At 35.0% G+C, this 25,582-nt stretch overlaps 1 protein-coding gene across 2 annotated transcripts in view; it reads right to left on the bottom strand.

Annotated features, from left to right (window-relative positions):
- Positions 1-10,766: 10,766 nt before the first annotated feature.
- Positions 10,767-25,582, bottom strand: part of GABA-B-R1 (gamma-aminobutyric acid type B receptor subunit 1) — a 144,365-nt gene continuing 129,549 nt past the window's right edge. Inside the window, exons 14-16 of one of the 2 annotated variants that reach the window (XM_076130432.1) lie at positions 21,761-21,898; positions 16,000-16,072; positions 10,767-12,830 (exon numbers count right to left, since the gene is read on the bottom strand). In XM_076130432.1, coding sequence (XP_075986547.1) covers positions 12,808-12,830; positions 16,000-16,072; positions 21,761-21,898 — 234 coding nt within the window. In that variant the 3' untranslated portion in view covers positions 10,767-12,807. Of the gene's footprint in view, positions 16,073-21,760; positions 21,899-25,582 lie in introns of both variants that reach the window. The other variant, XM_076130423.1, reaches the window with a different exon arrangement.

Raw genomic sequence — 25,582 nt, 5'->3', positions numbered from 1 at the left:
AAATGTATAAAGAAAGACTTTCTAATTTTACTTTCGCATTTATTTACCCTACCTCGGTACTCAACGCTACATTTATTATAGAATGGAATTATATAGAAAGCGTTGGTCGTGGCATTCGAGTGCCGTACATGCTTTCAGCGAGCTTTTACTTTGAATATTTCAAATGTTTCGACTGGACAGCGATACTAAATAACTGATTCAGGCCGCCCCCGAGCCTCGTGTGTTACCTACAGACTAATACGAATTTTCTGGAAATTTTAATAAAGTACCTATACGCGAGCGGTAACTTAGTTTTTTGTGGCTTTTGTTGGCTTTGCGCTGTGGTCTTGGTTCATAATGTTGGTGATGCGAGTTATGCCACATAAATATCTGAGCGAGCTTTACTAAATCAAACTTTAAAACTGCAGATAATACAGGCTTGAGTCATCACAATCACCATTACTTACCACGATAGTCTTGATAAAGTAGTATAGTCTTAAAAGAAAGAAGCGATGGTGTAGGCATCGTGGATTCTTATCGTTTAATAACAAAACTAGCTTCGTATAACAACTATCAAGTTATTATCTAAATACAAAAACGTTCCGCTGGACAGCAGAATTCAAGCGTCCAATGTGCTAAAGCAGAAATCACATCAGCAATCAGCAAATTGCATGGAGCTGTAGCCGCTGTAGGATCGTCATCATTCATAAATTTGGCAAGCGCGGTGATTACGACATTATCCCTCTCGAAATCAATCGCTGCGGCCGTTACTGATGGAGCCCTGTGTTCGACACGATGTATTTACTCCCTTGCACGATACACGTGCCGACCGCTGGGATGATCAAGTAAAAATTACGTTATCGATTTGATGAATCATTTTTGTTAAACTAAAATTCTATGACTTGAATTTTTTGTTTGTTGTTCTTTTCAAACTATAGACTTGTTTTATGAGGGTTCTACATGGAACAAATTTAATGGCGACATGGAATCAAACTCTAAGCTACGTAAAAAAAGTCTCCTATTTTGAACATTTAAATATAAACACACAACTTGTGAGTGAACATGAATTTTCATTCCATTATACTTATGACTGACCCCGATCACTCTTCATCAAAACGCGGCCCAACTGCAGCCTTATCCGAGAGCACATACAACATAAAAATCGTTATTCACGATTTTAATTTCGCAGAGTAAATTTTCCAATTGTGCACAAATTTGTTTAGGGCGGGTGGCCGCAGCTGATAAAGGAATAAGTAACGCTATTCTCACTCGTTTAGCCATTCACAGGTTTATTTAGTGGCCCCGGGAAATAACCGCTCTAAATATTGAACGTTTTACTACCACCTTCTTATAAATAATGGACTCTCTGTTTGAACTAATGAGAGGAACCTCGTATAAAATAGATGTCTGAAAATAATATCACACTGCAATCTAGACTAGACTTTGACTTGAAATACTGTATTTAGAGAGCTAAAATGTGACGGAGTCTCTAAAGGACGACTTGTACCAACTAATTAAATCTCAAATTAGTCTTTGAACTCGACTTACGCACAAGTTTAGTCTTGCAAGGCCTTTGTTTACTATTAATCTCTATTAACAAATGCTTAAACTATTTGTTGCTGTGTGACTCGAGTTAAGCGGAGTTTAATACTTAATCTTGATTTAAAACTATCTAACTTTACGGAATTTTAGTGCAATTTGCCCCGGCTTGTCAACTTCTTAATGACACAAAGTTGAGCCCTAAGCTACTTTTAGATTCAACATTAACTCTATTGAAACGTATCTACGTGGTATCGAACATGGCTTTCGCTATTTATTCAAATTTCCTGTCCGCAGATCAGGGTCAATTTGATTTTGAGAGCGGAGTTACTCAAATGCCTCAAATTAATCTATTTGATCGCTCAATTGTAGTATTGGGTAGCGGAATGCAATCACTCGTGAAAATGTTCATAGATTGTGTGTCACTGTGCAAACCAATCATTTGATCAGTTCTATCTAAAATCATTTATTGGAATGCTTTTTTAGAGTCAGTTTCAGTGAATCAGCTCCAAAAATCTTGATTATGAAAATCATCGTTTAATTTAATTCACCGAACGGTTTCAATTAACATCTCTCGAATGAAAATCGTATTTTGACGGTCTGACGTTTTGTTTGCCCTTTCATGATCGGAATAGCATCGTCCGCAGCCATATTTTTTGTTAAATGCCGATTGCGATCCCAAATCGAGGTCCCCTTCCCTCGTTTCGAAGCTAACGATCTACCAATTTTGCGAAGTATTTGTCTAATTTCAATACTTTTAGTGGAAATTGATACTTAGATTATTTGACGAACATAAAAATGGATTGACGGTATTAATAGCAATTGACGTTTGAAGTTACAGGTTATTTTCCTTGTAAACTTCGCCTTTTCATTTCTTTAATATTTACCATTCATCAACTGGCTTTTATGGGAGTTGTCTGTATAATCATAACTAAAGAACTGAAGATTTACAAGTATTTGCTACAAATACTAAAACTGAAAGACTCGAAATAGAGATATACTCACGAAAATTGATTTCAATCGAATTTACGTCGTATTTTATAAAAAAATCTTCGAAGTGCCTATATCTATATATTTTTTACCGCAGTATGAAACTCAATAAAATTTTACGTATGTTTCGTTACGGTTTTCTTCCTTTACGGGTTCATTTGGTGCCTTCTCAAGCCCATAAAACTTGCCTACTATAAATCCTCATGGGAAAGCCCTATGTATGCTTCGACGTATTCTAAATGTTACATTAAACATCGCTTAGCGAACATACCTACATTTAACATTTATATTTTTGCAAATATGTTATACATTTTGTAAGCTATTCAAACTTTTTTCTGTGTGGTTCATCTTACGTAAAGAATAAACATACAACATTAGAATTTCTACTAGATTACTACACTTTTATTAAACATAATAAGTGAATTACAAAACAAGTTTCCCACTTAAAACAATGAAAATATCATTATCTGTTTATCATAAAAAAACAAAGGTAGAATTTAAAATGAGCGTCGTAATATAATCTGTCAGAAGTTTGGTCGGAATAAATGTTAAAAATATTTCCCCAAGACTTGTTAATGACAGCTGTTCTTATAAACCCAATTTAATATTGACTTTATATACTTTTATTCGGATAAAAGAGATGTTAGATTATTAGATACACCACTAATCCAAAAGTAATATCGGATATTGAGTAAATATATTGGAGAAGTGAATAAATATTCAATTTACGCGTAGTGATACAGCCAGCAAGCGCCTAGAGACAACACAGCGATTCATTATTCGCAGATGTCTACTCGACTCCGTGGAATATGTGCTGAATACATACTAGAAATAAACCACAAAGTAAAATTCAACTTTCAAGATAGATTTCCTAGCATTTCTGGATAGAATACGAAAACTCGTAAGCGTCGTGTATGTTAATGAATTAAGCATAACCAAAATAACATTTTCCTCACCGTATTTCAACTCCCGCAATGAATAAATATGAAGAAGATTCATGAATTTTTCTTGTGAAAAAAATGATTGCAGTGAGAGGAATGATCTGGGCTCGTCGTCAACAACACAAGATGGTGGACCGTATAATTTAGCAATCATTATCGTTATTACAGCTATATCAAAACAAGAGAAGAGTGAACATAATTTAATAAAAAGTTCCTAATAAACTTTGAAAGTGTTAAACTTTCGGAGTTCTGGTCGCTACAGACTCATTAATTTTATTAATTTCACATCATTGTTTTATACTTGGATACAGTTATAAAGTTTAAAAGCACTAAGTATATTGTAGGAATATTCCTTTATTGTAAAATAGAGTGCTGAAACCCAATGCATGTAATAACTCTGAGTGGTGCAAAAATATGCGGCTCGCTCGTTGAACTGTGAGAGTTAGCTAGCCGTTGAGCCGAGCCGGGCTGTAATATGAACATCGTATTTAAACCAACTACGTTATATACGTATGTGTTATTAGTGTCAGATGCTAGTAGCTGCGAGGCACAAGAGAAATCATATTATTTCAATTTCAACGGCATAAATAATATTAGTTTCATAAATGATATTTCAACAAGATCTGCCTTTTCAAGGGCTCAATCCGTCCAATATTTGTTTGATAGTTAGAGAGCTGCGATATTGACGGCAAGAACTTTCATGTGTCGTTGTTGGGGCTTGACCCAAATAAACATGGCCGAAAATTCTTGTGTCGCGGTGGGCTTATACTTTCTAAATTGAATTCTGTGCTCAGCTTCTGTTTATCGTCTGGAGCTGATAGAGAGGTCATGTGCCAAATGTTTCCCATTTTCCTATTAGATCTAATTTTGTGTACGTCGATTTGTTATTATGTCTGCTTCGGTTTACTTCGATTTCTTCAGCCAATATTATTGGTAGCGGAACGATCGCTCGATTCATATAGTCCGTAGTGGAACAGAATTTAGAGTGAAATGTTAATTTTGCAGTTTCAGGAACTATTCTATTGGTACCGTGAATTTCTCGTACCAGAAATTTCAATGCTTCTATATGCATGTTATAGCGTTATGGTCCTCGAGGGTAATGTTACGAATAACGGTTTAGTACAATCGATGTTCTAGTTCATTAATTCGGTTCCGTATATATTAGGAGAACAGAATTCCAGTCGTTGATTGAAACTTTAAGTAAACGGATCCCTTATCTAGCGTTTGAAGTTAAAAGACATTGCGATTCCGGAGGCAATTGACAAACAGCGACCCTTATTGGGGGACCACCTGCAAGTGTTTGCACAATCCAAACCTGTACATATTTGAACAGAATCGGTGGGAATTCGATTGTTACATCTATTTCTTTTTCAGATGTGACCCACTTACCCATTTCGCTTGTGTGCTCCTAACTTAGAAAACTAAGAAGTCGTGTACAACATACATAATTGCAAAATGTTGTGGTTACGTCACACACATACACACTGCCACGTGAAGTAGATGATTGAAAGTGCTACACGGAATTAGGGATGTCGACTTGCGCCATCTTACTAATATTATAAATGCGAAACTTTGTGAGTATGTATGGATGTTTGTTACTCTTTCCCGCAAATACTACTGAATCGATTACGATGAAATTTGGTATGTAGGTAGCTGAAGACCCAGAATAACACATAGGCTTTTTATCCCAGAGTTCCCGAGGGATCGGTATTTACACGGGAAGGGTTTCCACGCGGACGAAGTCGCGGGCGGCCTCTAATGTTACGATATAAATATAATTAGTTCAGGCAAATGAATACAGCGCTGGATTCCTATTCAAATTAATCCTATCCACAACGCGCTCATTAACATCATCGATATGTTGAATTAATTTGATGGTTATTATTTGTTATGAATATTTAGATGTAATTACGATTAGGATGCGAATTAAAATGTTCATATGTAATTTACGAAAGTATTTTCAACACAGGTTTGAAAATATAATTGACTAGCTGACCCGCGCAACTTCGCTTGCGTCACATAAGAGAGAATGCGTCATAATTTTCCCCGTTTTTGTAACAATTCTCGTTGCTACTCCGCTCCTATTAGTCGTAGCGTGATGATATATAGCCTATAGCCTTCCTCGATAAATAGGCTATCTAACACTGAAATAATTTTTCAAATCGGACCAGTAGTTCCTGAGATTAGCGCGTTCAAACAAACAAACAAACAAACTCTTCAGCTTTATAATATTAAGTACTAGCCGACCCCCGCAACTTCGCTTGCGTCAGCTAAGAGAATTTTCCCCGTTTTTGTAACATTTTTCGTTGCTACTCCGCTCCTAATGACCGTAGCGCGATGTTATATAGCCTATAGCCTTCCTCGATAAATAGGCTATCTAACACTGAAAGAGTTTTTCAAATCGAACCAGTAGTTCCCGAGATTAGCGCGTTCAAACAAACAAACAAACAAACAAACAAACTCTTCAGCTTTATAATATTAGTATAGATAGATTAGTATAGATTATTACATGAAACCAGGCAAGACAAGAATAAAATACTTAGTGTGGGTTCAATATACATTAGTAAGAATTCCGTAACTCAATAAATAAAACAAACAATAAAGTATTATATGATTTTGTTTTAAATAAAAATAAATAAAAAAAATGGTCTTAAAATACTATGTAGTGTAATTTAAATCCATTTTAAAAAGTAACATAAAATTATCATAAAAGTATGAAAAACCAATAGAAATCGCGAGGATGAGTTAGTTCGCTATTTAATGATTCGTATTAAAATGAAATGAGTTTCAGAAGATCTTACTCTTACACAATAGAGGAGTAATCATTAAGTCTTATGGCTTTATCTAAAGAAAGTTATTTTACTTGTTCAGCGTTCGATTCAGAGTAATGGTTAGCCAAATGGATCTATTCATCGCGATCCCTGATATGAGAATCGGGACGTATCTACGAGTACTTATATGTGTGTATATAATCCACATGTTATTGTAGATTGTTTCTTATATATTTGTAACTAGCGAATACCACAATTCCACGGGTTTAAACAGTAACTTTTCAAAAAATATCCTTTACAACTTTTACTTATAAACCTTCCTCTTAAATCATCCTCACTAGCGATTAAAAAAACTGCATCAAAATCCGTATCGCAGTTTTTGAAGATCTACATAAACATACATACAGAATACGGACAGACTCGAATTTGCTTTATACTATATAGTAATCTGAATAACGTAAGTATAGTGTAATTGTTCGGCAACTTGGTACAAAACCTTGGCATGGATGATTTATCTAGATTGTATTTAATACTAATGAGTATTTCCAAAATGAAATAGATGTATCAGACAGACCACCATCTTGTGTCAGTTGTCAGTTGCATAAGGCGGTTACTGATGATTTAAATTCAGACTTTTGTACACCTTTTACAGTCTTGAATCATGCAAGGCTTTCTACTAAGTTGTACTAATATTATAAAGCTGAAGAGTTTGTTTGTTTGAACGCTAATCTCAGGAACTACTAGTCCGATTTGAAAAATTATTTCAGTGTTAGATAGCCCATTTATCGAGGAAGGCTATAGGCTATATATCATCACGCTCTGACTAATAGGAGCAGAGTACCGGTAAAAAATGTTATAAAAACGGGAAAAAATTTCACCCATGTGACGCAAGCGAAGTTGCGCGGGTCAGCTAGTAACTTATACTTGAGCTTTTTATATGGTTTTTACGTTCCCATTCTTCTAATTATAGTTTTAATTTGTATGTTTGTATTGTATGATACGTACATTTTCTATTTTTATATTCTACGTATTTTGTTCGGTGGTTTAGATTGTTCCAGTTTTTTGCGTAACAATTAAATTGTTATATTTTCATCTCAGTTTTATACCATTATTTCCTACAGAGACTTGTTTTTGTTTTAATTTTATAATGTTTAAGTATTTATCTTGTTAAAAAGATCTTTATTAAAAAAACTACTTACGTCATATTGTGAACTTTATTTTTATTTTACTAGATGTATTATATCCGTCTCGAATTACGTAAAGCCAGGCTGAAAATTTATTTAAATGGAAAAATAAAGCAATACTTGTATTCTTGTATATCCGGAGCACTTTCAAAAGTCGGCCGTTTCATTTCTTTATTTTTGTGAGAAAACCTAAGAGAACGATCTTTGTGATGGCAATGTGTAATGAAAAGAAAATAACGTGATCGTTACGTTTTATAAAGAAGACAAAGTCAGTCATTTTATTAAAAAAAACCGGTCAAGTGCGAGTCGGACCCACGCACGAAGGGTTCCGTACCAAATATAATAACGTAAAAAAAACACGTTTATTGTATGGGAAAGGCCCCCTTTATGGCGGCAATGGCAATACATAATTTGTGAAAATTCCAGCTTTCTAGCTATCACGGTTTATAGCCTGAAAACAGACAGACAAGCAGACGGACAGATAGCGGAGGCTTAGTAATAGGGTCCCATTTTACCCTTAAGGTACGGAATTCTAAAAAGGAACCAGCTTAATAAATTTAGATTCGTCCAATTATTACACAAGCTGTCGCTCGCAGGAACACCTTAAAGTTTTTCGGTACATTAAAATTTAACTGCAATTTCTAATATGCAAAATTGGCCTGGTTCCCAGTTCCCTGTAAATATTGGATGATGGACAAAGTTGGCAGCGGGAGTTTTACATACCTAATAATACTGCACCAACCATGTTATTTCAACACTATGTATTTTATTGTCCCACGGTGCATGAATGATGTGCATGAAGGTGGGGAAACGATCTGTTTCGAGGTACATATATTTTTCATAAGACATTATTTTGATTTTCTACCTGAACAGGTATTAAAAGCTCCCGGATGTATGTAGTATAATACTTTCTTATTTAAAGTAACTTAATTTGTTTTTATAAACTTTTGTAAAAGTTAAAATGATAACTCCTAGGAGTCTAATAAAATACTTTCCAGTATACTTAATTATTCCCCACGACAAAAGTGCTCGTTTTTTGCGACAAAGTTTGCAAAGACATGTTTTCACTCTCTCTCGGGTAATTCAATTTCGAAATATCTTCTAAACTTAGCATTTAGCTACGAAAAAATTATAAAAAGCCGCCCCTGAAATGGTGGGTGCCGAGGCAGACTCAAGTGGCCTTATTTGTAATTCAGATGCGGCAGTTGAAAGCGCGCCCTATCGTATGGCTGTCGTCGACTTTTAGGCGAATAGGCTCATCTGCGTTCCGCCGCAACATCGTGCACACTTCTTTATAACCTTCACAACCACCTCCAAATGGAGACCTAACCTCGGCGCGCTGACGAGTTTCCTTTGTGTATTATTTTCCGTTGCGCAAATCTAAAGGATTCTACGGAGCTTTCGCTCGCAATCATTTAGTTAGTGAATACCCAGCCTGCCAGGTATTTTTATTTTTGCGCTGCAGAGAACGTTCTCGTTTACGTTAGGAAAATAAGCTTTAATGCTATATGATGATTTCGTATTCCATTTCGCAAAATTGTTTTAGACATCTGAAGAATTTAATGGAAATCAGAAATGCCTCAATACTACAAACGTATTAGGCAAATGTGTTTTCAGAACTATATGCTAATCCTAGATCAGTGTATTTTCGTTATAATATTATGTTTCATCTTACTATGCATTAGCATAATAAGTGCTTCGTATCGGGTGTTATCTTTATTTCTATATGATACGATGAGTGAAAAGTTTTATGATGATTATTCTTTATGATTATTTGGACTCGAACGAAAATTGTGTTCACTTTGTGTATGTTCCCGCACAATAATTGGGCATTTCTTTCACTTAGAACAGCCTCCATTCGAGCAATCTAATATGTCATACTCTGTTACTTTCTACGAGCGATAGCACCGTTACCTCAAAGCGGCTCTTTTCCTCAAATATTTAGCGAGGCAAAGTGATTACAATACACGTTTACGACCATTTTCATTTCCATAGCGATGATATGACGAAACGAATTTTATAAATAAAAATCTATTCCATTTATGAACATTATAATTAGATTATAATCTGAGTCACGTCCATTAGGTGAATGAAATGAAAATTGAATTGCAAAATATAACAAGACGCAAGAATATAAATATACGTACGTAATGCGATGAATATACAAGTACCCGTCCCAGTTGACGATAATGAGATTATAATGATGATAATATTCAATTATAGTTGAAACAGAATGGCACAATTCTAATATAACCCACAAAATTGTATGAATATACGTTACTAATGTATGATTCAGCTGTATTTGGTTCACATAAATTATATCTATGACGTCCGTTGCATTCGTGAACCAATTTCATATATCGTGTTTGATATTGTTGACTGACGAACTAAGTAATAACAGTACAACAAAATCTTTAATCTCTGTCCACAACATAAAAATATATTCATGTATTTTTGTCATTTTATATGAGGAGAACGAGCAAAATACATACCTGTGCGGGCATATGACTTAACGAACTAGGCCTTCAGATTAACCGGAATACTAATAATATAGTCCAAAACTTTAGTCAGATCCGACTTTGCCTTCAGTCATCGCTTAATCCCGCTTTTAGAACAAATTGCTTCGTTCCCGTTATACTTAGAAATGACCATCTTCGTTAATGAAATGCGAAACTAATTTGAGTTTTACGAAATGTTTATTGTTCTGACAGCGTTTCTTTTTAATTTTTTCGCGGCTTGAGAACACACTTACCTTTGTGAAAATGAATCGTGGCCATCGTCGCCGCCCCTCTCTAATTTGTTTGCCTGTTAGTAGCAGCGCACAATTTTGGTCATATTAATGATATCGCTGCGTATTTCAAAGCATAAGGAAAGCTTGTGAAGTTCAATGGAGTTGATGTGAGGCATTTCTTCAGAATATTTCTCGTAAAAATATACAAACGATGTTTTTCCTTATTTTTACTGTAAGTTCCAATTATATGAAAATAATAATATTGTATAAAAATAGGCGTATTGTTTTTCAATATGATATGGTATAAATGCCAAACGTAGTCGATGGCGTCACGACCACTTTAAACGATTAACTTTGTTTGCAAGATTCCTTTGTCTGTGAGATAAAGGAGCGACGGCCTTTGTATCAGGACTTCGTGGTATCGGCACGAGATCATAACATTAGCGCAGATATGAATCAGTATAAGATTAGTTCGAGCTCTATAGTATCGAGTTTTACCCTTACATCAGTGCCATTGTGTGCTTAGACAATGTCATACACGTGGAAAACCTAAGTGCACCGTAAATAGCCTATAAGTCTTCAATTCTCTGTCCATTCTAGATCTATATTTGACTTAAGAGGTCAGTTCTAATTTATCTAGCTGCATGTTTAGGACTATGCAGAATTAACACTCGAGATAATGCAAATATTTGTTAGGGGGAGGGATGAAATAAAAAATAAGGTTACATTCAGATCATTCGATGACTCTTTATTTACACAGTGATGACTTGGGTGAAACGTTTAATACAACCAAACGTACAGATCACAGGAAAGTAATTTACTAATTATTACGAAGCTTACAATAAACTTGACATTATACTAATTTTCTAGATAAACTTGTACGATCGACCCGTCACTGCAAGTGCTCGCAACAGGCGACTCACATTCACTGACGGGATCACAATATTGTACCGTAATCATTTCAAAATGTAATAAAATTTAGAATATCAACGATTTCCTAAATGTATTTAAATTTTTAAGAAACAATATGTACAACGTTAGACAACAATTTGGTGACACCCGTAACAAAAATCATTTAATTCTATGCAGTCAAATCTTTCTAAGGCCGAATGCGTGATGTAGATACTTAGTTAGATAAGTGAAGTCGTGAGTTCACGAACAGGAAGGAAATAAAACAATTTATTACAAAATACAACAAATTAGATTAATAACATAATTATTTATAACACTTATACTATTAAATTTTAGCTTGCTATAAAACGAAACAGCACTAGAGCTCTCTGAAGGTTATAAAACGAAATATCTTAGTAATATAATAAATAAAACAACATTCCTTTTTATATAACATCATTCCACAGTAATTGCAGACTTCAGACACAGCAATGCTATTTGGATGGATCTTTCTTTTAAAGTTGCGGAAATAAAACTGGACTGGTTTTTGAACACACGCCAAAAAGACATTCGGGAACAGGCATTCTACACGAGCGCGGGCTTCTTTGTAGATCTATGTATAACGGAAAACCTGTGATAATAACAACGGCTTTTAATCTGACCGATAACGTTGCTATATACAATTTATCTATTGCACTTACCGGACCGAAAATGTCGAAATAAACCGAAACTAGGCTATCAATGGTCTATATCTAGAAACTAGATTTGTTTTTATTTATTCTACTTATAGATACAAATGACTTGGCAGTGCTGTAACAACTGTATTATAAATCTAAACTGTCTGTATGGTAACATGACGGATTTGTTATTAAACTAACGTTTAACGATTGACTAGACAAATAATATTCGGTAAATTACTTACAGCTAGTTGCTCGATGAGCACCTCCATCTAGACAGCCCCTGTGATAAGTGCATGTCCTTACTCGTGAATCAAATATTAGAATAGTGTTAAAATAAATCATGATAATGCGTGTGTTTGTAAATATGTATGTATCCTTTCTAATATGATTTTGGCATCCAATATCACTGGAATTGAGCCGCACGTATATAGTACATTGATCGAATACTTACTAATAAATTTCATAAATGTTTTATATTCAGATTTTACCATTATGTAGGTACGTTTTATTGTGATATGTAAAACATAATTCTACGTTTTATTGGATACTGTAGACTGAAACACGTTATTAGAAACGTTACAAGGTACATTTAAATCCAACCGTATAATATTTTTAAAGGGAAACATGAAAGTATTTTTTACTTTTCTGTGTTAAACATCTATATAAAATAATAGACAGACGGTACATCGAAGTCTTCGATTTCAGATAAACATTATTCGACGTCTCTTTATTTGTTAACATTACTTTCATTTTATTATACACTGAGCAACGATCAATTACAATCAACTATGTAACAAGTTATTCACATCTATGTCTGTATCTCATATTCCGTGCACACTATGTAGAATCCCCTACACGTAACTTAACACGAACAATGGGTACAGTAAGGTACTGTATGGTAATTGATTAGCTAAGTTAGTTCAGCTTCGAATATTTCTTCGACGCGAACGTAAGGTACTTAGTCCAGTTAACTAACAATATAAGAACACTTTTATTTCTTATCAATATAAAAGAAATTCACTACGGCGCCATGACAGTTCTATTCAACATTAAATTCAGCTATTAATCTAATATTTCTATCGAAGATTGCCTTGCGGGCGATCAGATGTGTTCGTCCTGTACATCTGTCGAGAGAAAAAGATCATTTAGTTACACACGTAGGTATCTTCCGTCTACGTGTACTATTTCGTAAATACGATTCACTTTAAACTTTTATACATGAAACACATGTTAAATTTACGGTTCTAGAAAGATATACGGTAGTTACGAGACGGCACACATAGACAGGTGAAATACAAATATCCATTACCCATTAAACAGATCTACATCTGCCTAAAAACATAAGCTTTTATGTAAAATATAATAAGCACAACTAAATAAACGTCAAAGCGGCATTAAACATTTAATTGCGGCAATAAGTCTCGAGAGAAGAAATAACTTTTGTGAGGTCAAGAAGTTTTGATGACAGAAAATATTGTTTATTGTGAGCTCCTTAACAATAGAAGAAACGACTGTGAAGTTATTACATCATTCAGATATAAGGAAAGCAAAAAGTTGTGTTTTAATATAACTGACGTCATTCTCATTCGGTGATATTTCCTTCATAATAATGTATAAAAATAAATTAAAGCGCAATTTACATAAAATAAAACAATCATATCAAACATTCATGCAAGGAAATCTCGTTAGTCAGCCTTTAACACCGTTTGCCTACTATATACATATCCACGTACTTTTACACATTTAAAACTGAGGTAGTGACGTAAATCAACGGGGTGTTCGGGTGCAATGTGTGTAAAACAGTAAACCACTGTGTACATGAGTGTATTCCGAAAGGATCGGATGATAAAGTTAGTGAAACGTAAGTTGGGAGTTGGTTCCAGTGCTTAAATAACACACTACAAGGGTTCGGACGTTGATAAAGCATTACAAAGCACCAAGTACAGAGGGGTCGGTGGACCGGGGTGCAGTGTGAGTGTGGGTGACATGCATCTCTGGGGCTGACACAACACGGGGAACTACGGGGCCGGACAACATCTTCAAACTACTTACGTAACACTACTAGGAGCTGGGGTTACACGAGGCTCGCACATACCTAGTCTGTACATCGAGCTCTGCTCAGACAGTCTTCAGCAAATGGTCTTTTTCTCCCCATTACAGTCTAGTGTGTCTAATCGTATCATCTTAACAATTCATCTAAACAATGTGTTCATAAATATTAAACAAATTAACAGTGTGCTTCTAACGAGATTTGACTGCATGAATCCGAGAAGCTACGCGATTAAATTATGCAATAAAATTTTAACATGATAACGAAAAATGGACATTATTTTACTTATATTCTATTAACCTTTACATAAAGAAATGTTTCTTGTTAATATGAGGCTAAAGCTATCTAAATATTTGTGCCAATAAAATAGAAACGTGTCAATTTGAAGAAATTCGTGTTAGTAATCATGACTTTATATCTTTAAAATGCATAAAGAACAATCGTTGTAGCGACACTTAATGCTAAGGGTTCTCGTCTGAAGAGACACAACACTAGTAACTAGTAGCCTAATGGATGTAGAGAATAACATCTACAATTCGTAGCTTACAATTGAGTATGTAGAAACAATTTATGAGTATGTCTCATAACGCTAAGAGTACCACTAAATCAGTCTAGTAGGAATAGTAGGTAGGTTGTTTAGACGTAAAGACACGTGCAATCGTTACAGTACGTGTGAGGTAGAGTTTATAGTTTAGGCGGCGGTCCAACTGACATCTTCCAAGCTACACTGCTGTTCAGGATAAAATATTCTTTAAAACATCTGATTCATTCTTATGTCCAAAACAAACAAATATAAAATATAACACGGATATATGTCACTGTCTATGACACATTTGGAATTTGGAACATTTGGCAGTTATCCATTTTTGTTCTGAATCTGATCTCAAACAGACCGCGACCTAACGTAAGGGTTAAGTAATAACCACGTTGCAAATATTTTCGCATAAGTGACGCAAATGAAATGTTACCAAGCAATTCACACTAATGAAATTATTACCACTGGCTTATGCGAAGATATTTGTAATACGTTAGAATTAGTGATTGGGCATAATTTAGGTATAATATGCTTATCAATATAAATATTTAATGCAATAACGACATATCTACTCGCACATATCGGTAGAATGCTCAATCACTGACACAGGCTTACGTCATATCCATTAATAAATGGCGGTAATGTTCCGGTGACGCTCACACAATCATTATTTAGATACAAACAAAATATTAAGAGAAGTCAAACGGATTCGGGAGAAAGTATACAAAAACAGTAGGACGTTTATTTTAATCACTCGATAGCAGGGTCATAAGACAAGTAAATCAGTCACAAGGTAGACAATCATTAGTCGGTAACAACGGTCATCGCACTCTAATCAGTCGTACTGGGAAGATAAAGGGGACGGTAGATTCGCAGAACGACAATTCAGCAGTGAGCGTTATTAGGTAGTGCAAGCGGGATTCTAGGCCGACAAGTGTAGGCAGCCCACCTCTTGTAACGTAGCATATTAATTAAACAGGACAAGAGCGGGGAGACACCGGCCAGGCTAATGACCAGCCCAGACGGCGCGTAATGAGGGTTGAGTGTGATTCCACCGGTGATTGACTAATCTCGCCGCCATTCGATTGTATTCAGAATTCCCCTCCGATGTACGCCGTACCCAAGTCCAATTGAATTAATCGTTTCAACGTAATCGCTTCAGATGTGTAGCGTAATAGGCCGGGCTTTATAGGCCGTTTAAAAAACCAATAGTTGTATTAGGAATGTTCATATTAAACGGGATCGGGAAGGGTCGGCTATATTTATTTTTATATTTTCACATATTGGGTCGGTGGTTCACTGGATATATTGAAGCTAAAGTTTCAATGAGAAATGAAAACCAAACACAAAACAAGGTAATTTTGAGAGAGCATTGTCAACGAACGGGTTAAACTATCATTGTTGGGTATGAGGGAACGTTCACTTCTAGCGCGAAGTCAGACATAAATTATTCACACATGTTAATTAGTCCCTGTGTGGAATACACTAGAATATAGTCGTTGAATCATACAATATATTGTTTAAATTGCGTGTGGTGTCGCGCTAGATGTGAGGCGATCGTAAATTGGTCATGGGGATTAGAGGTAGCTCTCAGAGAAGTCAAGGTCAGAGACAGAGGCGCGGGAGGAGCGCGTGTAGTTGGTGGACGTGCCATAGTCGGAGGTGGCGGTGGCGAGGTCGGCCAGCACGCGGTCGCCTCCGCCCGTACCTTGCGTCACGCCTGCCGCGGCTGATTCCCGCTCCGCTAGTTTCTGTTTCAGTACTCGAATGCGCTCCTCCTTCTGTAAATATACTTATTATGCAAGAGCTGTAATTGCAAGGAAACTGTATAATTTAATTAGTCACAGTGAAAAAATCCGAGTTCTAAAACTAACGTTATAGAATGATTGTAAAGACTTAAATGAATATTTTTAAGACGGTATTTTAACATAATCAAAAAATGTAAAACAATGTTATTCAGCTGCATCCGTTGAGATTTGAAGCTAACTGCAACATAGTTTGGAAGAAAGGCTAAGCCATGATAATGATTTTAACATAATCAAAATTACTTATTATTCTAGAATTTGTAAAGAATAAAAACGCAGTTTTGTAGAAAAATGTTTTAACTGTATTAGTTAAATCTTCATATTCATGTTAGTTTAGTATTATATATTCTAAGTAACCTAGAGCACAGATTTCTACTATAATTTTGTGTAATTAGATTCTGCGTTGTCATAATTCTGCGGTAGACTTTAAGATAACAGGGCGGTCTTAAATAATTCAAGACTTTATTCAATGTTTATTGTTGGAATAATATTATCATGGAACTTGTAGAATAGTTTGCTACTATTATACAGACACAGTGAGATGAAACAGAAATAAAATCACGTACGAAAACGTACCTGCAGAAAAAAAAATGAGGTGACACAAATGTCACTATTTTTCTTTAATATACTTGAAAACATACCGCCGGAGACATAATTCGTCGAAACGGTTCAGTTTCAAACGTTGTAATAAGAATAGTCACTTTGACAGCTTGATTACTTTTATAAAGGTCGTAAAACAATAGCTCAGACATTCCTAGAACTAGTATCTATTAAGATGCCGGTCCCCCGTCCTCTGAAGCCTTGATCTGCCACTAGGGACAGTAGAAACTGCTTGTAATAATACATAGTTATTATTCATAGCTGTTTGTGTATTTGGGGTCAGTTTGTCTAAAGTTAATCCATACAAGACCGATAAGCCTGTTATAATCTGTTATTAAAACTGTTTTCTTTGTTTTCGAATTAGCCTGTTATTGGAAATAGATGAATTATAAACGAAACCTTTGTCTGATGACGTACGAACGGCAATTATTGCTACGATTTCGTTTCAGTAATCAAAGTTTATCAGTCATTAATCTCTATAAATAAAAATTAATTGCTGAAATGTATATACGCGCATAACTTTTGAATAGCTAAACCAAACTGGATTACTATTTTTTAAATATGTTTCTAACTGCCGGATAGAGGTCTGGGATCGAAACTGCCATGGGAATGGTATCAACGGGACAAAATTGTTCTACACCTCGAAGAAGTGGGGCCGGTCCTCTAGTCTTTTAAATTTCGATATTTATCGTGATACTTTGAAACAGCATTCTAATGACTATACTCCAAAGAGTTTGCTGGAGTATTTATTTAATTCTAATATTCCAGAGATTCCCCGGATTTCCATTTACGAAGTCATGCAGTTATTAATTTAGTTACCATCCAGAATTCTCAGTATCAGCTTAGTGCTTTTCACGGTAAGTGATTAGCAAACTCTCTCAGTATCGTATAATAATAATCTCTAGAGCTCGTGGAGTGTAATTTTAGTATATTAAATAGCACCTTTATCATAACCTAATACATACATAAAATCACGCTTGTTTACCATGGGGGTAGGCAGAGAAGAATGCTACTTGGTTACGATCCCTACAAACACCACAATTTGTTTATATGTACATTAGTAAAAAGCAAAGTCGCTTCCCGCGTCTGTCCCTATGTCTGTATGTCTGACTCAGGACTGTCTGTATGCTTAGATCTTTAAAACAATAAAACGGATATTGATGCTGTCTTTTTAGTAGATAGAGTGGTTCAAGAGGAAGGTTTATGTGTAAAAATTATAAAGGGTTTTTTGTAAGATAACTTTTTAAACCTCTAGTATATGTATAAAGATATTCTACGCGTTTTAAATCCCGTTTAAAAAACACTATTTTCGAGCAAATAATTTCAACAATATAACGAAAACAATGAAAAACGTCTGTTAATCCAAGCTTAGCAGATAAAGGCGATTAAATGAATAATCACTAGCCCGACCTGTCTGTTCGTATTAATTTTTCAATGTAATGTAGCAATAAAGGAGCTGGCTGTAGCGCCTTAATTAACTAGAAGACTAATCATGTTTCTTACATAGAAAATTGTGCTAGAATTGAGAAACCAGTTCAACTGTTAGATATTGCTGAAAATTTTGATTAAACTTGGTCTTGATCTAACAGTTTTGACGTGTTGCTATCAAAGGTACAAGGATAATACGACATATTTTATTTTAAAGTCATAGTTTACGATATTGTTTAAATACAATAATATTAATAACTACTTTTTCATAATAACTAACTATTGGTATTGTGGCTTTCGTTTTCATTTCGTTCAGGAAAAGTAGTTCTTAAAAGAAATCTGAAAAAACTTATCAATAGTTAAGCGCTAGTGAGATATTCACTATACAGGACCTTATTCATTTCGACATTTTGTAGAAAGAGTTATACCCTACTAAGAATGTCATTTTCCTACCATTATCGAAATGATAGGCGTTCTTCGTTTGATAGCAATTAAACGAAGTCAATATTTGATCGTTTGCTAATATTCTAAGTGCATTTTTACAGACAGCCGTGAGTTTGTAGTTAAAAGGCAATCACTCAGTTGGCCGCATGGTGCAGTATTGGAACCGGTAAGTGCCCCCAAGTGCCAATATACAGGGACGGGCAATTGCGATCCATCGAGAACGGTACCTATTTAGGACCGTAGGCCTCGATCCAACTTTGTTACCAATTTGCATTGCCAATGGTGCCAACTTTGTAATACTAAAAGATTTACTATGACGTTGAAACGAACGTCGAGCGCTCAAATGAGGTTGTAACTCTCTGTGTCTCATTATTTTAATAAATTCGTACTGGCTGTTTTTGTAGTCTGTATTGACTGATGACTTATAAATATATTTTTTAAATCTGACTTGCTAATAGTATTCCGGCGGTAAAAAAATTGGAATACTTATTTTAATTATTGCATAAGCGTACGCATTTTACGCTACATTATAATTATAATTATTTATAAAATCGTAGTAAGTATTACATGTAACATGATAAGGACTTTTAAGTGTACATGTAGTATAGTTCATTTAATAGGTCGTTGTTATTTTTTTCCCAACGTAACATTGCGGTAAATAAAACGACTGTATTCGTAAATAAGTGGAAATATCACGCGCCCACTGACACACGTAACGCACATAAGCACGCGAAACTACGTGTGAGCAACCGCCTTCCGTAGCTCATAAAAACTATACGAATATTTATACGGTCAGACGAAAGGTGCTTTATTTAACAAACGACACATCGTAACACCTTCAAAGAAAATGAATTAAACATGAAACTAGAACCTTCAGGTCAGAGATAAAGCAGACCAAAGACTTTGCGAGGAAGTGTCAAGATTAAAACCTTTTTCGTCTCTTAAATTCTCTTTTTTGAATAATCACTGTTTAAGTAATCCATTAAGGTTGGATGCACGCTAAACTGTTTAGAATGAGCTATTAATGAAGCTGCAATTTACGGTAACGATGCTAGTTGTGGAGAAGTTTTTCGGAAGTCGTATATAACATTAAGCCATTAGGGACTCAAGGTAAAAACAAAAACAGTAGTATAAATATACTGGCATAACAAGATATTGAAATATATTAAAGCAGATAAGATAAAGCCCTGGGGAAGTTTCGTCAAGAAACCGCAAGATACAACATTCTCATAAAACAATTTTACTATTTTCTTATGTACTAGTAAAACGAAGACATCTTGGAAATGAACATCAGTATAATGTAAAAGGTAATAAGAGAAAGAACTGTATCAAAATGTAGTATCCTTCTCAATCTTTCTCGGGTTTTTATAATAGGTACATGCCAATAGACTTTTTATAATAGAACGACTCAATTTTGTTGGTTTATGATCTATATTAGATCAGCAAGAGCCTAAAAAAGGGAACAAAAAGCGAACTTAGATCAGTATTTTCTCTTTGCGATTTGAACAGCGTCCATTGGAATTGGATTGAATTGGAGAATCGGAGCGGTTTTTACGTTGATAGGAACATACTATATACGAGTAAAAAACGTAGTAAAATAAAGGAAACAATATTCGTTACAGATTTTACAATATCTAACCGGTTCCTCTGAACAAGTATCGTTTTTCGTGGATTTTTTACAGCTTGTTCCATGCGTTTGCTGTCACTTCTTCAATTAGTTGTCCATAAGTTAAACTGGCATCTTATTTTGTCAATTACTGAAAGATTTTTAAATACTAATATCGCACTTGGTATTTGTTTTTCAATCAGTCAGTCAATTAGTGACTCCGAAAACATGATGTGTAAATCTATGAATTATACCTATCCTAAAGACGAAATAAGCCAGATTTCAAAACGTTTATCTATCTTTGTTTTACTGAAATAACAGTGTTAATACACTGTTTGAAACAACCTCGAGTTGGATTTGCTAGCGGATGAATGGGAGTCGATAAGGCTAGAATATCTCAAGTTTTGCGGTACAACAGATTGATAGAATGTCAAACAATATTATTGGTTTGCGATTGATGTTGAATGTTGTTACGTGAAGTTGTTTGTTCTATTTTACGCAATTAACGCTGTGTACGAGGAATTGTAGCATGTTATTGAAATATTAGTAAAATATGTAGGTAAGGAGAAAACGTACATGATATGTATCGTTAGCGCCCGTAAAAATTGGCTAAAGATTCTTTAAAAAACTCTTAAGTAGATAACAACAATAACATTAAAACTAAAGGTTCATCGTTAAAGGCCACAACGGCCCCTTGAGCACAAGCTTTGAAGCTTGAAATTTAGATGCGTTCGGTACCTTTGACGCTGACGGCAGGGACACATTTTGAAGGATGCATTTTACTAGCTGTTTATTACAAGCGGTCGGACCATCTATAGGTCATACGAAATGGAAAGTATTTTATGAGAATCTTGGAGCTCGATTCTATTAAGTCGATCACTATTGAGTATCGTTAGGCTGACATTTAAAATGTACTGCAAAAATAGTTCCAACAGCGCCTGCTAGAGGCGCTGATCATGTTGTCGATTATCGATAGTGGAATAGAATCGCGCTATTCGTTACGATATGTTCGAGTACCGAATTATTTGGATAACTTTCAAAAAGGCAATTTGGTCAAGAGTTTGTAAAAAACGCATTACACAAGTGGTGTCGAACAAATACTCGTTCAGCAATGTGAATATATTGTCAATATATTTTTAGATAAACGCGTTGCGAAGTGTTTTTAAAGTGTAACACGCTGCAGTGGAGGTGTTACTTCACACAAATATTTATATCGCCAAACATTTGTTATAGAAAATAACACGCAAATACAAAAGCTTGCACAATTTATGTGTACTAAACTGAGCAGAGTTGTTTACACTCGTATTTTATCAGGAAATATATTTACGAAGAAGATATTTTTCGCTATATTTTTTTTTTATTGAAAGGTTTTGACACTATAGACAGTATTTAAGCCATTATGAAATAGTGTTATTACGTTACTCGAAAATACATCGCTTCAGTTTTGTAGAAATAAAAATAAATCTATGCAATATTTCCACCATTAACTGCGTCACCAAAATTCATTCAAGTCTTCACATAAATCACGGACTAAGTCACAAGAAGAAAGTCTCCATAAGATAAATAGATAGTGAAGTATAAGGTACCTGTGCGATAAGTTTCTGCAGTTCTTCATTTTCTTTGACCAGTTCCCGGTAGCGCTCTTCGTCGGCGGGAGCGGAGCCTGACCCCGAGCCGCGCCCACTCTCCGCGCGTTCCGTAGGGTGACGAATCACCTCAATTACCTGATAATTTAAAATTTATTATACTCTGAACATTATAAACTGTATGCACTGGACACAAATAACGCTATTTAAAAAAGCTACGATTAAAAAGTGTTAACAAAACCCAGTTTGCGAAATTAGTTTTGCAGCTGAAAAATGTAGGCTTCGATTGGAACGATTACACGCGTTCGGCTGTGCTTTTTATGGCTTCGAACTGACAGTCTATCAATCACTGTGAATGTCGTCAGCGAAGGGATTTTATCTGGTTGATGACGTCAAAATATCCACTCGTGTAGATAGACACTAATAGCACTGTGGAGCACCAATTCGATTGTTGATGGCTTGCGGTAGCAATTTATTGGAAGGTCGATCTACGGAACGATTACGTTCTTAATGAAAGTACTAAGATAAGATCTAACTCTTTTATTCTAGTTAGAAGAATTTCGTGATCAATAAACGAAGGGGGACTCATGTAATTTCCCATCCAATTAGTCAGTAGAAGAACTCAGAAGAAGTATCCTAAATAATTTGGCAAAAGTTTATCAGAAAGTAAATATTGTAGGTTAGGACAATGTCAGCGTTATTGTCATAGGTCAACTATTGCAGCGTCACTGTTTGGCCGTTATCGCGGCTCGCCAGAACTGTTTACATTTTTTCTCAAAATAATTTACATAACGTAGATAAAACCGGAGCATTTGCGGCTAGCATGTAAAAATATTTATTTTTAAGCTAATAATAATTTATTTTATCATCCCACTAATATTATAAATGCGAAAGTTTGTGAGAATGTATGTAGGTATGTATGTATGGATGTTTGTTACTCTTTCACGCAAATACTACTGAACCGATTATGATGAAATTTAGTATATAGGTAGTTGAAGACACAGAATAACACATAGGCTATTTTTTATCCCAGAGTTCCCGAGGAGACGAAGTCACGGGTAGCCTCTAGTACTCTAATAAAAATACGTAAATATAGTCCATCTGCAAATACAATGATATTTGATAACTACAACCTTGTATTGCATACAGAAATAATTATATCATATTATCTACAATATGTTTTCGTTCGGTGCCGGTATATCGTAATTGGGATGACAGGTGGCATAATTACAAAATAACAATGTGTCCGTATGATTATTAATACTGGTTAATGTACTACGAAATGTGTAATATGATATACGTCATTAAATCGATCTACAAAACAGATATATACTTCATGTTTTTTATGTTAAAAGAAGAAAGAAAAATGCACTCCCAAGAATAATTGGTGCTATCACGGCATAAAGCATGAGCGACTAACTAGAGCTTCGAAGAAAACTTTACAGTTTATACATTCACATTTTGACACGGTATTCAGCGCACAGATTGTTGTCATTTCTTGCAAATGCCTCAATTGTTCATTGACCATCAAAGACCAATACAGTAACCTACGAGCCGCGTCTAATGACAGGCAGGATTTGCTGAAGCATATCCCGGTAAATACCCTACACAAGGCATGTTCAAGGAAGTTTATGAAAGCCTTTAAAATTCCCTTAAACGGCTTACGATGCGAATATAGTGTCATAAAAGGTAACATTAATATCGCGTAAAGACATTTTTCTATTTAAACTGCCGCTCCATAATACCGATTATCATGTTAAATCGTGTGAAAGTATCTCCGAGGTAGGCGTCCGCGCATTAATTTCAGAAGGGAGGCCAACTTCTCTCGTAAATCACATTTTGGTTTATATATTAACGACTGAATCAATTCGCCCTTTATAGTAATAATGTGGCCCAGTTTTCCGAGGGTGAAAGTGAACTCCGAGTTATGCGATGATTCTTGATATTATTTTACTCCGAATAACTTTACGGAGCGTGTAATTTTCTACTAAGGTACAAGTTATCTATTCACGTCGTACCCCATAATGCATTTTAAAGGTGGTGAAGAAAATAAGGCAATCTTTCATTCCTATCAGAAAACACCTAAACAGGTAAAGTGCTGCCATTCTACATTCATTGTACCTACAGACCCATATAAACAATAAATAGTTACGAGTTCTAAGTCAATAAAAAGCAATTGTCCTTTTTGTAGTCACGATAAGGCCGAGAAAACGTTGCGTTAAGAATTTGAACTCTTGTTTAGACGAGCGGAAATCTGAGGCAAGCTTGTACAGTTAACTCCAAAAGTAGATCATACTCAATGTATTGAAACCTCTGTGTTACGTAACTTTAAAAATAACTGATCAATATCAGGTAGAATGTTAGAATTAAACATTTCAATCAATAACAAATGTTTTTTCTATGGAATAATGTGCAGATTTCAGTACATAGGGTTTCAAAAGTTGAGTATGATCAGCTACTTTTGGAGCTGACTGTACCACGTTGTATTATGTATATAATAGCATTTGTGTAGTTTTGTTAGATTCGTTCACTCTGCATCAAAAGTGGTAAATGCCCATTGCAGAACAGTGACCCACACGTATAAAAAACAAGCAAAAATCTCGAAATATCACGCATAGGGACGACGATTGAGTTTTCGATTGAAATGCAATGCTACGGTCAACTGCAACAAACAATATTGCCTTTTAGGAGTCGTAGCCAAAAAAGTTTACAGAAAAGTTTATTGATATAGTCTGTGTCATTTGAATATCAAGTCTATTACAAAGTTTGAAGAGATGTGGGTGTGTAAAAAATCACGTGGAGTAAATAAAAAAATACAATTTCGTGATAAGTATCACCATTCTGCTTCGAGCATTTCCTAAGTTAATGTATCTACGATGATACGGTTAGTTACAAGTTAAGAGTAATTCGTTTAAGCTTCACACAACTTATTTAGGAAAGGTCCGCTTTGAAGTACATGCTCCATATATTTCCACTTTACAACGAAAATATGAAACAAATGGTGGGAAAAATAACACATTTATGAAGAAGAGATGAAATAAATAGTCCAAAAAATTGCGAAACAGCTCTCAAGCTAATGAGGGAAAACAAAAACGGAAAATATATTACAATATTGTACAGAACAGAAATCAGATAAATCATTATTGATCGTAATTTTAATTATTTCCAACATTTTAATTAGATCGGAAAAGTTAATTATTATTCGAGCAAACATTGTTTGTTTGATACAGACTGAAATAAACCTGTTCATTAAAAAGATCGAAGAGAAATAATATTGTAATAACGAAATGTTTTTGCCAAAATACATTGCTTTACTAATTAGGAGTTTTAGGAAAACTTTATGGTTCGTGATCGTTCGTCCGCCTACTTAATTTACTTTGTGTCATCATTACAAGTTGAGACAACGAAACTTTTTTTCTTTTAATGTTGAAGAAATCTTTACCAGATATTGAAAGACAGAGACTCAGGTAATGTAAGATTTAACGGCAACAGATTGTGATCGTGTGGCTGTGGTCACCACTATATTATTTTACCGTGCCACTACTGTCCCTGCATCTTTTGTCTTCTCCCAAGGAAGCCTTTTGTTATTCAGTCCTTCATTATATAAGATGTTTGCTACCCAACCACAACTTGGCATATGCAAGATAACGGGTGAAAACCAGCTTTTCTAATCAGCCCAAACCACATGAGCATACATTCCTCGTCAAGCTGATATCTTAACAACACTTGATCAGCAGCGCGATTTTTTTACACTCGGTCCTATCTACTACCGAGCGTTTGACATTTAAAATGATATAACAAAAATAAAAAAACTATTGAAAT

This window comes from Anticarsia gemmatalis, chromosome 2 (assembly GCF_050436995.1).
Source record: "Anticarsia gemmatalis isolate Benzon Research Colony breed Stoneville strain chromosome 2, ilAntGemm2 primary, whole genome shotgun sequence".
Classification (NCBI taxonomy): domain Eukaryota; kingdom Metazoa; phylum Arthropoda; class Insecta; order Lepidoptera; family Erebidae; genus Anticarsia; species Anticarsia gemmatalis.
Note: the sequence above shows the minus strand (reverse complement) of the source record. Positions and strands in the feature narration are given on the sequence as shown.